The 13621-nt window shown below is 44.7% G+C and overlaps 1 protein-coding gene across 3 annotated transcripts in view; it reads right to left on the bottom strand.

Moving 5' to 3' along the window:
- Positions 1-13621, bottom strand: part of LOC106603706 (protein FAM168A) — a 45538-nt gene that overhangs the window by 10149 nt on the left and 21768 nt on the right. For 2 of the 3 annotated variants that reach the window (XM_014197707.2, XM_014197708.2), the window contains exons 3-4: positions 7854-7931; positions 3270-3395 (exon numbers count right to left, since the gene is read on the bottom strand). In XM_014197707.2, the coding sequence (XP_014053182.1) occupies positions 3270-3395; positions 7854-7931 (204 nt within the window). The remainder of the gene's footprint in view (positions 1-3269; positions 3396-7853; positions 7932-13621) is intronic. The other variant, XM_014197709.2, reaches the window with a different exon arrangement.

The raw sequence follows: 13621 nt of genomic DNA, 5'->3' as shown, positions 1-13621 counted from the left end.
CCAAAGCTTAAATTATATCTCTTTTCACAGTTCTACTAGATGATGTTAATAAATGTTATGCCTATTGTAATTTGAACTATCGTGGAGTCTTGACTCGTGTCATATCTGATATATGTGGCTTATTGATAACAACTCTGTTTCCTACTATAGGCATTTGGCTGACTAGTGATTGCAACGTTGTAACTCTCCGATGTTTATAGCTGGCAACAATGTTTTGTTTTCAAGCGCTACTGAGCAAGTTCAGCTGAAATGCACCAATTGCGCCTGATACACATCATTACTCTAGTTTATTAATCCATTCCAAATCTTTATACTATACATGACACAGGAGCGGGATATGCTGATCTGGCCCAGGGCGGCAGCAGAACTGCTAGGACCGGGCCTGACCAACACAATCATTGCCTTTAATTTACTTGTGTTTGCGGCGGACCTTGACCTGAAGTGAGCCGCTGCTGTTGGGAAGTCAAAACTGTCCAACTCCTTGGAGCAGTTTGATGTGCATCAGCCTTGTTACTTTGTCCTAAAGAAGGCGTGATCTTGAGGCAGTCTTTACTCTGTTGTGGAGAAAGTATCCCCTCTCGGCGGGCACACTGGAAATGGGGATAATCAAGACAATCTTCGCCAATTATGTCCAGTCAGGGTACACTTACCTGAAGTCTCTAATGAGGACCTAGTCGAGGTACACTTAGCTGAAGTCTCTAATGAGGACCTAGTCAGGGTACACTTAGCTGAAGTCTCTAATGAGGACCTAGTCAGGGTACACTTAGCTGAAGTCTCTTATGAGGACCTAGTCGAGGTACACTTAGCTGAAGTCTCTAATGAGGACCTAGTCAGGGTACACTTAGCTGAAGTCTCTAATGAGGACCTAGTCGAGGTACACTTAGCTGAAGTCTCTAATGAGGACCTAGTCAGGGTACACTTAGCTGAAGTCTCTTATGAGGACCTAGTCAGGGTACACTTAGCTGAAGTCTCTAATGAGGACCTAGTCAGGGTACACTTAGCTGAAGTCTCTAATGAGGACCTAGTCAGGGTACACTTAGCTGAAGTCTCTTATGAGGACCTAGTCGGGGTACACTTAGCTGAAGTCTCTTATGAGGACCTAGTCAGGGGTACACTTAGCTGAAGTCTCTTATGAGGGCCTAGTCAGGGTACACTTAGCTGAAGTCTCTTATGAGGGCCTAGTTGGGGTACACTTAGCTGAAGTCTCTTATGAGGACCTAGTCGGGGTACACTTAGCTGAAGTCTCTTATGAGGACCTAGTCGGGTACACGTAGCTGAAGTCTCTTATGAGGACCTAGTCGGGGTACACTTAGCTGAAGTCTCTTATGAGGACCTAGTCGGGGTACACTTAGCTGAAGTCTCTTATGAGGACCTAGTTGGGTACACTTAGCTGAAGTCTCTAATGAGGACCTAGTCGGGGTACACTTAGCTGAAGTCTCTTATACGGATCTAGTCGGGTACACTTAGCTGAAGTCTCTAATGAGGACCTAGTCGGGTACACTTAGCTGAAGTCTCTTTTGAGCACCTAGTCGAGTACACTTAGCTGAAGTCTCTTTTGAGGACCTAGTTGGGTACACTTAGCTGAAGTCTCTTTTGAGCACCTAGTCAGGTACACTTAGCTGAAGTCTCTAATGAGGACCTAGTCAGGTTACACTTATCTGAAGTCTCTTTTGAGGATCTAGTCGGGTACACTTAGCTGAAGTCTCTAATGAGGACCTAGTCAGGGTACACTTAGCTTAAGTCTCTAATGAGGACCTAGTTGGGTACACTTAGCTGCAGTCTCTTTTGAGCACCTAGTCGGGTACACTTAGCTGAAGTCTCTTATACGGATCTAGTCGGGTACACTTAGCTGAAGTCTCTAATGAGGACCTAGTCGGGTACACTTAGCTGAAGTCTCTTTTGAGCACCTAGTCGAGTACACTTAGCTGAAGTCTCTTTTGAGGACCTAGTTGGGTACACTTAGCTGAAGTCTCTTTTGAGCACCTAGTCAGGTACACTTAGCTGAAGTCTCTAATGAGGACCTAGTCAGGTTACACTTATCTGAAGTCTCTTTTGAGGATCTAGTCGGGTACACTTAGCTGAAGTCTCTAATGAGGACCTAGTCGGGTACACTTAGCTGAAGTCTCTTTTGAGCACCTAGTCGAGTACACTTAGCTGAAGTCTCTTTTGAGGACCTAGTCGAGTACACTTAGCTGAAGTCTCTTTTGAGCACCTAGTCGGGGTACACTTAGCTGAAGTCTCTTTTGAGCACCTAGTCGGGTACACTTAGCTGAAGTCTCTTTTGAGCACCTAGTCAGGGTACACTTAGCTGAAGTCTCTTATGAGGACCTAGTCAGGGTACACTTAGCTGAAGTCTCTTATGAGGACCTAGTCAGGGTACACTTAGCTGAAGTCTCTTATGAGGACCTAGTCGGGGTACACTTAGCTGAAGTCTCTTATGAGGACCTAGTCGGGGTACACTTAGCTGAAGTCTCTTATGAGGGCCTAGTCAGGGTACACTTAGCTGAAGTCTCTTATGAGGACCTAGTCGGGGTACACTTAGCTGAAGTCTCTTATGAGGACCTAGTCAGGGTACACTTAGCTGAAGTCTCTTATGAGGGCCTAGTTGGGGTACACTTAGCTGAAGTCTCTTATGAGGACCTAGTCGGGGTACACTTAGCTGAAGTCTCTTTTGAGCACCTAGTCGGGTACACTTAGCTGAAGTCTCTTTTGAGCACCTAGTCAGGGTACACTCAGCTGAAGTCTCTTATGAGGACCTAGTCAGGGTACACTTAGCTGAAGTCTCTTATGAGGACCTAGTCAGGGTACACTTAGCTGAAGTCTCTTATGAGGACCTAGTCGGGGTATACTTAGCTACAGTCTCTTTTGAGGACCTCGCATCTTTTGCATAAGTAAAAATACCCTACACTACTTTCCAAGCAGCTTAATGGTTTTATTAGCATATGAAGTATATATGCCTTTGAAATTGGAGCACATCGACTGGTATGTCCTTCAATTAATAAAAAGCATAATTTTGCAATGGATTTTTTCTTTCCTGGACAATTTGGTCGGCAACAATTTTATTTATCAGCTTGGCATTTTGGTGGGGGGGAGGGGGGAGCCAGCATTTACCGGCTAACAGAAACCCTGCTGCGTGCATACTGTGTATTTATGTGTGAGAGTGAGTGAGTGCAAACGTGTGTGTGTGTGTGTGTGTGTGTGTATGTGTGTGTGAGTATGTCTGTGTGCATACATATCTGTGTGTGTAGAGTACATAGGGTCATATTTACTGAAAGCTGCGGCTGAGGCCTGGTACTGGCGGCCCTCTGAGCCTGCGTCCATGGCCAGGTCATAGGAGCCCTCTGGGGCCACTGCAGCACCGGAGGCCTGGGGCCAGCCCTGCTTCACCAGCAGCACTGTCCCAGACACAAACACAGAGAGATTACACACACACCCTCACACACGTAGAACACAGAGACAGATATAGAAGACAGACATGGATAGATAGTAATAAAACACACACAGCATGCAAATGCACTCACACAAGCACGCACATAGAAAATACACACAAACAGAGTAGACACAGAGTACACAGTTCACACTTGGTCGCTAGTGAAAGTCTACACACCTTTTGCACAGTCCTTACATTTTGTTGCCTTAAAATTAGGAAACCCTGCCTCAGTCTTCTGAAAACCTAACCCTGGGATATAGTTTTATTTTTCAGCAGGACAATTAAAAATGTTAATGCCAAAGACACACCAGAATGGCTTTCCAATTGGTGTTCCTAAGTGGTCTAGTCTAAGTCCTGTCTTAAATGTGCTTGAAAATCAGAGACAAGGTATGAATATTGCTGTCCATCAATGACTCCCAACCAAATTTACTTAGCTTGAGCAATTTTGACAAAGACAATGGATATATGTTGCACTAAGAGTTGTACAGAGTTGGTAGAATATTATTCCAAATTATTCACATCTGTAATGGCTGCCAAAAGGTCCACCAAGTATTAACTTTGGGGTGTGAAGACATACGCAATCAAGACATTTTCATTTTTGTTATTAATTTGGAAAATGTTACTTTTACTTTGAAAATGGTGTAGGTGGTGTACATAAAATGTTATACAATTTTTTGTATTTAATTTAAAGGCAGCAAAATGTGCAAGGGGTGTAGACTTTCACCAGACACTGTATACATACACACAAACAGAGTACACACACACACACGCCACACACACACACACACACACACACACACACACACACACACACACACACACACACACACAGAGAACAGAAATAGAGTACATACAGTATCAGTCAAAAGTTTGGACACACCTACTCATTCAAGTTTTTGAAAACGTTTTTTTAAATTATTTTCTGCATTATAGAAAAATAGTGAAGACATCTAAACTATGAAATAACACATATGTATTAACCAAAAAGGTGTTAAACAAATAAAAAAATATTTGAGATTTTTGATTCTTCAAAGTATCCACCCTTTGCCTTGATGACAGCTTTGCATTCTCTCAACCAGCTTCATGAGGTAGTCACCTGGAATGCTTTTCCAACAGTCTTGAAGGAGTTTCCACATATGCTGAGCACTTGTTGGCTGCTTTTCCTTCAGTCTACGGTCCAACTCATCCCAAACCATCTCAATTGGGTTGAGGTCGGGTGATTGTGGAGGCCAGGTCATCTGATGCAATACTCCATCACTCTCCTTCTTGTTCAAAGAGCTCATACAGAACCTGGAGGTGTGTTTTGGGTCATTGTCCTGTTGAAAAACAAATGATAGTCCCACTAAGCGCAAACCAGATGGGATGGCGTATCGCTGCAGAATGCTGTGGTAGCCATGCTGGTTAAGTGTGCCTTGAATTCTAAATAAATCACCGACAGTGTCACCAGCAAAGCACCCGCACACCATCCCAGTTCCTCCTCCATGCTTCATGGTGGGAACCACACATGCGGAGATCATCCGTTCACCTACTCTGCGTCTCACAAAGACACGGTGGTTGGAACCAAAAATCTCAAATTTGGACTCAGATTTCCACCGGTCTAATGTCCATTGCTGGTTGGCCCAAGCAAGTCTATTCTTCTTATCGGTGTCTTTTAGTAGTGGTTTCTTTGCAGCAATTTGACCATGAAGTCCTGATTCATGCAGTCTCCTCTTCAGAGGCTGGTAACTCTAATGAACTTATCCTCTGCAGCAGAGGTAACCCTGGGTCTTCCCTTCATGTGGCGGTCCTCATGAGAGCCAGTTTCATCATAGTGCTTGATGGTTTTTGCGACTACACTTGAAGAAACTTTCAAAGTTCTTGAAATGTTCCGGATTGACTGACCTTCATGTCTTAAAGTAATGATGGACTGTCATTTCTATTTGCTTATTGGAGCTGTTCTTGCAATGATATGGACTTGGTCTTTTACCAAATAGGGCTATCTTCTGTATACCACCATTACCTTGTCACAACACAACTGATTGGCTCAAACACATTAAGGAAAGAAATTCCACAAATTAACTTTTAACAAGGCACACCTGTTAATTGAACTGCATTCCAAGTACCTCATGAAGCTGGTTGAGAGAATGCCAAGAGTGTACAAAGCTGTCATCAAGACAAAGGGTGGCTACTTTGAAGAATCTCAAATATATTGTGATTTGTTTAACACTTTTTTGTTTACTACATGAAAAACCCTGGAATGAGTAGGTGTGTCCAATCTTTTGACTGGTACTGTACACACAAACAGAGTGCACAGTGCACACACACTAACACAAACAGAGTGCACAGTGCACACACACTAACACACACAGAGAATACACACACACACACACACACACACACACACACACACACACACACACATAGAATACATAACATTTCACACATTCAACACACTGACATACAAACATTAACAAACACTCACACATCTTTCATCCATTCCACTGTCGAACTTGGGCTTAATGTCGGACGCATTATCTTATGTTTCATGCCTAGTGAACATGACCCAGTCCAGTAACAGCAGAGCTGCAGCGCACTGTAGAGCGACAACATGACCCAGTCCAGTAACGGCAGTGCTGCAGGGCACTGTAGAGCGACAACATGACCCAGTCCAGTAACGACAGTGCTGCAGGGCACTGTAGAGCGACAACATGACCCAGTCCAGTAACGGCAGTGCTGCAGGGCACTGTAGAGCAACAACATGACCAAGCCCACTAACGGCAGTGCTGCAGGGCACTGTAGAGCGACAACATGACCCAGCCCAGTAACGGCAGTGCTGCAGGGCACTGTAGAGCGACAACATGACCCAGTCCAGTAACGACAGTGCTGCAGGGCACTGTAGAGCGACAACATGACCCAGCCCAGTAACGACAGTGCTGCAGGGCACTGTAGAGCGACAACATGACCCAGTCCAGTAACGACAGTGCTGCAGGACACTGTAGAGCGACAACATGACCCAGTCCATTAACGACAGTGCTGCAGGACACTGTAGAGCGGCAACATGACCCAGTCCAGTAACGACAGTGCTGCAGGGCACTGTTGAGCGACAACATGACCCAGCGCAGTAACGGCAGTGCTGCAGGGCACTGTAGAGCGACAACATGACACAGCTCTCACTGACCTACTTCACTCCACTCTCTGATGATCAAACCCTCTGGAGCTCCAGGAGAAATGCAGTAAAACCAGACTCTGCGCATAACAAATATGGATCACCACAAACCACAACACAAACTACTAGCTACCAGAGCTGGGGTCAATTCCATTTCAGCTCAGTCAATTCAAGAAGTAAACTGAAATTCCAGCTCCATTTTTTCTCACAGAGAAGCATTAAGGAAAAGTTGAATTGAATACTTACTGAATTGAAAAGGAATTGACCCCAACCCTAATACCTACCCAACCTTTGCCTCTCCGTGCACAGAGGTGGAGAGATGCATTCTATTGAAACTACATTAAATAATTCTAGCTAACACAAGGAGATGCTAGAGAGACCAACACTGCTTCTAGCCATCTCAACGACAAACAGTATTACAGTATTTACAGTAATAAAATGCCAAACAACCCCAGGTTATATCACTTTCACTAACTGACAGACATCTCAAGCCATCCTCTAACAACAAAGGGCAATGTTACCACAACCATACGCAGAATCGTTTATCACAATAAATCAGAAAATAAATTAGGAATCATCTTATTAACAGTAATTCTAAAGTCATTCTCAAGTTCACACCAAAACACAACATTACACACAGACACACACATTTCTGTACAGAATGTTCTAGAGCACTGTATGGATACAATATGAACAAAGCCTCTCTATCAGCTCTACATACGAGTTCTCAAGGCATTGTGAAGGCTCTGGGGTGAAGTTTCCTGTAGGTACAGATCTAGAATCAGCTTTCCCTCACCCAATCTTAACCTTAACCATGACTGTTGAAAATGTTAAACTGACCCAGAGTCTAAGGGAAACTTCTCATGACATACATGTGGATAAGACACATAGAGAGAGAAGATGTTTGAGTGTGTGTGTGTGTGTGTGTGTGTGTGTGTGTGTGTGTGTGTGTGTGTGTGTGTGTGTGTGTGTGTGTGTGTGTGTGTGTGTGTGTGTGTGTGTGTGTGTGTGTGTGTGTGTGTGTGTCTGTGTGTGTGCGCATGTGGGTGTTTTTACCTTTGAGTAGATTGCACCGCCAATCTGATTCATATAGTGTGTGTTGTATCACGTGTGTATATTCTTACCTTGGGGGATAGAGTGGACTGCTGGTTTGATCAAACTGCGTGTGAGCTTGTGTGCATGTCTGTGTGTTTGCGTGGCATATTTGTGTGTGCATGCGCGGAAGTTTGTGTGTGCTTGTTTGTGCGTGCATGCATTTGTGCGTGTGTGTGTTCTTACCTGGGGGATAGCCTGGACTGCCAGTCTGGTAGAGGTTGGGTGTATAGGTAGGAGTCTGAGGATAACCTGCAGGATAGCCTGAGGACAGAGAACAGAGGCCTTTAAGAACATCATCGCCTGGAGGTGTGTGTGTGTGTGTGTGTGTGTGTGTGTGTGTGTGTGTGTGTGTGTGTGTGTGTGTGTGTGTGTGTGTGTGTGTGTGTGTGTGTGTGTGTGTGTGTGTGTGTGTGTGTGTGTGTAAGTACATGCAAGTTAATATATGAGTGGATGTGTATGTGTTGTAAGATGAAAGGTCAAAGGTAGGACAGAACAGAGACAGTGTAGTTCCAGAGTGCCTGTGTGGATGGGATAATCACTCTATGGAGCCTCCATCTCCCAACATCCCCCTCACAGTGATTTACAGCGCAGCCCCGCCCTCCTGCACCTGATTCATAAAACAATTGGCCAGGACACTGCAGTGAATACCACCCATCCATATAGGTTGGATGTCAGTGATTGCTGACAGTTCAGATAAGATAAGGTTGAAGTCTCCTGGGTCGTATTCATTAGAGTACCGACTGAAAGAAAACAGACTTAAACAGGGAGCGACTACCTGAACTTGTTCAATATAAGAAATGCTTGTTTTCTTTTTACGTTGCAAAACGTTTCGTTTTGTCTTAATTAATGAATACGACACTGGTTCAGTTTCAATGGGACGTATTGAGGTACTTGGTGACTCATAGGTGATCTTATATAAAAGGAAATAGGAAGGAAGTGCTTTAGAAGGGGAAACGTGCCATCCAGGAACGGTAACTATAATATTTTAAGCTATTATCTCTGAATAATACAGGAGCTATGAAGAGATTGAGATAAAACTGTCCACTTTGAGTGTTTGTTGCAGCTCGTTCCAGTCGCTAGCTGCAGCGAACTGAAAAGACGAGCGACCCAGTGATGTGTGCGCTTTGGGAACCTTTAACAGAATGTGACTGGCAGAACGGGTGTTGTATGTGGATGATGAGGGCTGCAGTAGATATCTCAGATAGGGGGAGTGAGGCCTAAGAGGGTTTTATAAATAAACATCAACCAGTGGGTCTTACGACGGGTATACAGAGATGACCAGTTTACAGAGGAGTATAGAGTGCAGTGATGTGTCCTATAAGGAGCATTGGTGGCAAATCTGATGGCCGAATGGTAAAGAACATCTAGCCGCTCGAGAGCACCCTTACCTGACGATCTATAAATTACATCTCCATAATCTAGCATGGGTAAAATGGTCATCTGAATCAGGGTTAGTTTGGCAGCTGGGGTAAAAGAGGAGCGATTACGATAGAGGAAACCAAGTCTAGATTTAACTTTAGCCTGCAGCTTTGATGCTGAGAATGACAGTGTACCGTCTAACCATACTCCCAAGTACTTGCATGAGGTGACTACCTAAAACTCTAAACCCTCAGAGGTAGTAATCACACCTGTGGGGAGAGGGGCATTCTTCTTACCAAACCACATGACCTTTGTTTTGGAGGTGTTCAGAACAAGGTTAAGGGTAGAGAAAGCTTGTTGGAAACTAAGAAAGCTTTGTTGTAGAGCGTTTAACACAAAATCCGGGGAGAGGCCAGCTGAGTATAAGACTATCATCTGCATATAAATGGATGAGAGAACTTCCTACTGCCTGAGCTATGTTGTTGATATAAATTGAGAAGAGCGTGGGGCCTAGGATCAAGCCTTGGGGTACTCCCTTGGTGACAGGCAGTGGCTGAGACAGCAGATGTTCTGACTTTAAACACTGCACTCTTTGAGAGAGGTAGTTAGCAAACCAGCCCAAAGACCCCTCAGAGACACCAATACTCCTTAGCCGGCCCACAAGAATGGAATGGTCTACCATATCAAAAGCTTTGGCCAAGTAAATAAAAATAGATGTACAACATTGTTTAGAATCAAGGGAAATGGTGACATCATTGAGGACCTTTAAGGTTGCAGTGACACATCCATAACCTGAGCGGAAACCAGATTCCATACCAGAGAGAATACTGCAGACATCAAGAAAGCCAGTCAGTTAATTATTTACATTATTTTACAACACTTTTGATAAACAGGGCAAAATAGAAATAGGCCTATAACATTTAGGATAAGCTTGATCTCCCCCTTTAATTAAAGGGAGAGATCAATGGGAACCTCCCCAGAAAGGAGAGACAGGTTAAAAAGGTCAGAGATAGGCTTGGCGACGATAGGAGCAACAACCTTAAAGAAGAAAGGGTCTAAACCATCTGACCCAGAAAAGAAGGTCCAAGCGTCTTCAACAGAGGGGATCAAGCTGATTTTATACCATTTTATGGAGGCCAGTTAATGAAGGAAGGCTTGATCATTGAAGTTTTTTTGCAAGCGTCTATGACAAATCAGGACAGGTCGTTTCACTGGGCAGCCATTGCGAACACAGGCTGTAAAACAGTGATCCCTAAGGTCATTACAGAAAAACCAGACTGATACCTATCAGGATTATTTGTGAGTATAACAGAGGGGAGTAGCCTTTTCTAGGTGTTTGGAGTGGGATTGGTAATAATCTGAGAAAGATTTAGGGAGTCCCATTACTTTTGGACTTGGTCAGGTGGTTTAAGTACATCCCAGTTTAGGTCACCTAGCAGGACAAATTCAGACTTAGTGTAAGGGGCCAGGAGAGAGCTTAGGGCAGGTAGGGTATAGACCGGTGCTGATGGAGGATGATAGCACCCAGCAACAGTCAACAAAGAGCTATTTGAAAGTTTAGTGCATAAAACCAGCAAATCAAATTGTTTGCAGACAGACTTGCTGGAGACAACCGAGCACTGAAGGTGATCCTTGGTAAAGATTGCCACTCCCGCACCTTTGAAAGATCTGTCTTGCCGAAAAAAACACTCTTCCTTAACCACGTCTCAGTAATGACCAACACATCTGGATTGGAGCTGTGAACCCACACTTTCAGTTGATCCATTTTAGGTAATAAACTTCTAGATATTAACGTGCAGAAAACCCAGGCTTTTACGAGAGCAGAAATCAGTGAAGCAGATATCAGAGCACAAGTCAGAATTGGGGCTAGCAACAGTAGATGGGTCAGGGTGTACATGCACATTTCCATATATCATCAGCAGTAATACAATCAGGGCACGACAGAGGACAGTGAGAGCTCTGCAGTGCTGATTTATGACATTTGAATGTGCATTAGATGGCAACAAGAGCCTATTGTACAGCAATTTCATCAGGTAACATGAATACAAAGCCGGTGAGAGGTGGTTAGAATAGGATGGGAGGCCAACAGTCTGTGTAACCAATAGAGAGTCACTTTCTGAAGGCACTGTGTCTCAGTTAGGTCACACGGAGTGAGCAGATCCACCTAAAGGGAATGTTCTCAATAATACTTAATGGGCATAGAACAAGGTGCTGTCGTCGTAAGTATTCATGACCACTTGTCACCCTAGAGAAAGGCTGAGTCCCAAATGGTACCCTATCCCTATAAACAGTAGTGAACTTATATTGACCAGGGCCCATAGGGTGGAAATCAGATGGAAACTTAAAGGCACACAGCATTTTCCTGGAAATTGAAAAGAAGAGGTTGGGTAAGATACAAAGAATAGAGTACAATACTCACCGTCGCTGGACCAGACAGGACTGGTAGCCTATTATTGGAAATAACAAAGCATGCAGGAGCAGCCATTGTGTGTGTGTGTGTGTGTGTGTGTGTGTGTGTGTGTATGTGTGTGTGTGTGTGTGTGTGTGTGGTCGGTCGGTCGGTCGGTCGGTCAGATCTGGCTGTGTGGGTGGTGTGTAGCCTCAGGAAGGAGATAAACACAGCACTTTTTGCCAGTCCTATCTGGTCCAGCGACGGTGGGTTTGTGCCCATAAGCGACATTGTTGCCGGTGATGTCTAGTGAGGACCTACAAATCATTAAAATCCAGACAGAAAATATTTACACAAGAAGCAACCTGATATCACACAGTCAAACTCTCATTTCATTTAGTAAGTTCACCATTCTGCCGTTCTCACTGTTAAACATCGCACAGTGTTCAACACAACGGCTCTTTATGTCAATCATTTGATCTGATCAGTCAACACCAGTTTTTTTTTCTAAAGTAATCTAGTATCATTTCATTTCAACCCAACAAGCCCTCAGTCCAGCCTCTCTCAGCCTATTGCGGACAGTCTGAGCACTGATGGAGGGATTGTGCGTTCCTGGTGTAACTTGGGCAGTTGTTGTTGCCATCCTGTACCTGTCCCGCAGGTGTGATGTTCGGATGTACTGATCCTGTGCAGGTGTTGCTACACGTGGTCTGCCACTGCGAGGACGATCAGCTGTCCGTCCTGTCTCCCTGTAGCGCTGCCTTAGGAGTCTCACAGTACGGACATTTCAATTTATTGCCCTGGCCACATCTGCAGTTCTCATGCCTCCTTACAGCATGCCTAAGGCACGCTCACACAGATGAGCAGGAACACTGGGCATCTTTCTTTTGGTGTTTTTCAGAGTCAGTAGACAGGCCTCTTTAGTGTCATAACTGTGACCTTAATTGCCTACCGTCTGTAAGCTGTTAGTGTCTTAACGACCGTTCCACAGGTGCATGTTCATTAATTGTTTATGGTTCATTGAACAAGCATGGGAAACAGTGTTTAAACCCTTTACAATGAAGATCTCCTTCCTGAGGCTACACACCACCCACACTGCCAGATCTGACCGACCGACCGCACACACACACACACACACACACACACACACACACACACACACACACACACACACACACACACACACACACACACACACACACACACACACACACACACCTTGCTAATTAGCCTCTGTATTTATGGAACAGTGTGACTGTGGACTAAATGTGAGCAAAAGAGAAGCAGCCTGAGACAATTAGGGAGAGAGAAGAGGGAGGGAAAAACAGAGGAACAGAGGGAGGGAAGAATGGAGGGAGGGATGGAGGGAGGAACAGAGGAAGGGAGGAATGGAGGGAGGGATGGAGGAACGAAGGGAGGGAGGAATAGAGGGAAAGAGGAATGAGGGAAGGAGGAACAGAGGGAGGGAGTGGAGGGATTCCTACTGTCAGAAGTATCTGAGATGCACCTGCTGCTCACCGGTAGCTCACCTGTGTTCCCTAGAAATGCTGTTAGAATTAAAAAGATTTGTACCAACACACTGAAGAAAGCTGCAAAGCCGAAACATCTGTGTAAGCTATCCCTGATGCAGTGAAAAAATATTTTCAAATGAAGTAAGCTTTATGCGACATCTTTTGGAGTGCGGACCCATCACACTTTTTTGCTTATCTGAATTTATAGGTTTTACGCCACAACCAACATTTTGGGAGAGCGCAATAGTCCTCTTTTAATTATCAGTATCTGAGATGACATGGAGGGGGCCCCAACCACACTCCTTTGGTCAGCTGTCCCCAGGATGTGTGTGTGTTTCTGTGTGTATGCTCCTGCGTGTGTATCCCTGGCCTCCCGCCACACAGACTCCATCACACAAGGCTACTGCAACCACTGCAGGTGTCTGTCCTTTCTCTTAACTTGCTGATCAGCTGCAGCCTAAAGACGAACAGCAATGCATCATGGGTATGAAGAAGCGACAGGAGAGAAAGAGAGAGACCATTGAGAGCTGAGAGCACCTTTAAAATAAACTCCCTCTTATCAAAGCCATCGCTGTGGTAACAGCTTGGCCAATGAACCACTAGCCGAGTGGCAGTAACGGGCCCTGCCCCCTCGAGCCAGTGGAGGAAAGCACCACCAGTGTAATCACATTTCTATTTCCACACTCTATGTC

Source organism: Salmo salar, chromosome ssa04, assembly GCF_905237065.1.
Source record: "Salmo salar chromosome ssa04, Ssal_v3.1, whole genome shotgun sequence".
NCBI lineage: Eukaryota > Metazoa > Chordata > Actinopteri > Salmoniformes > Salmonidae > Salmo > Salmo salar.
This window is presented reverse-complemented; position numbering and strand designations above follow the sequence as displayed.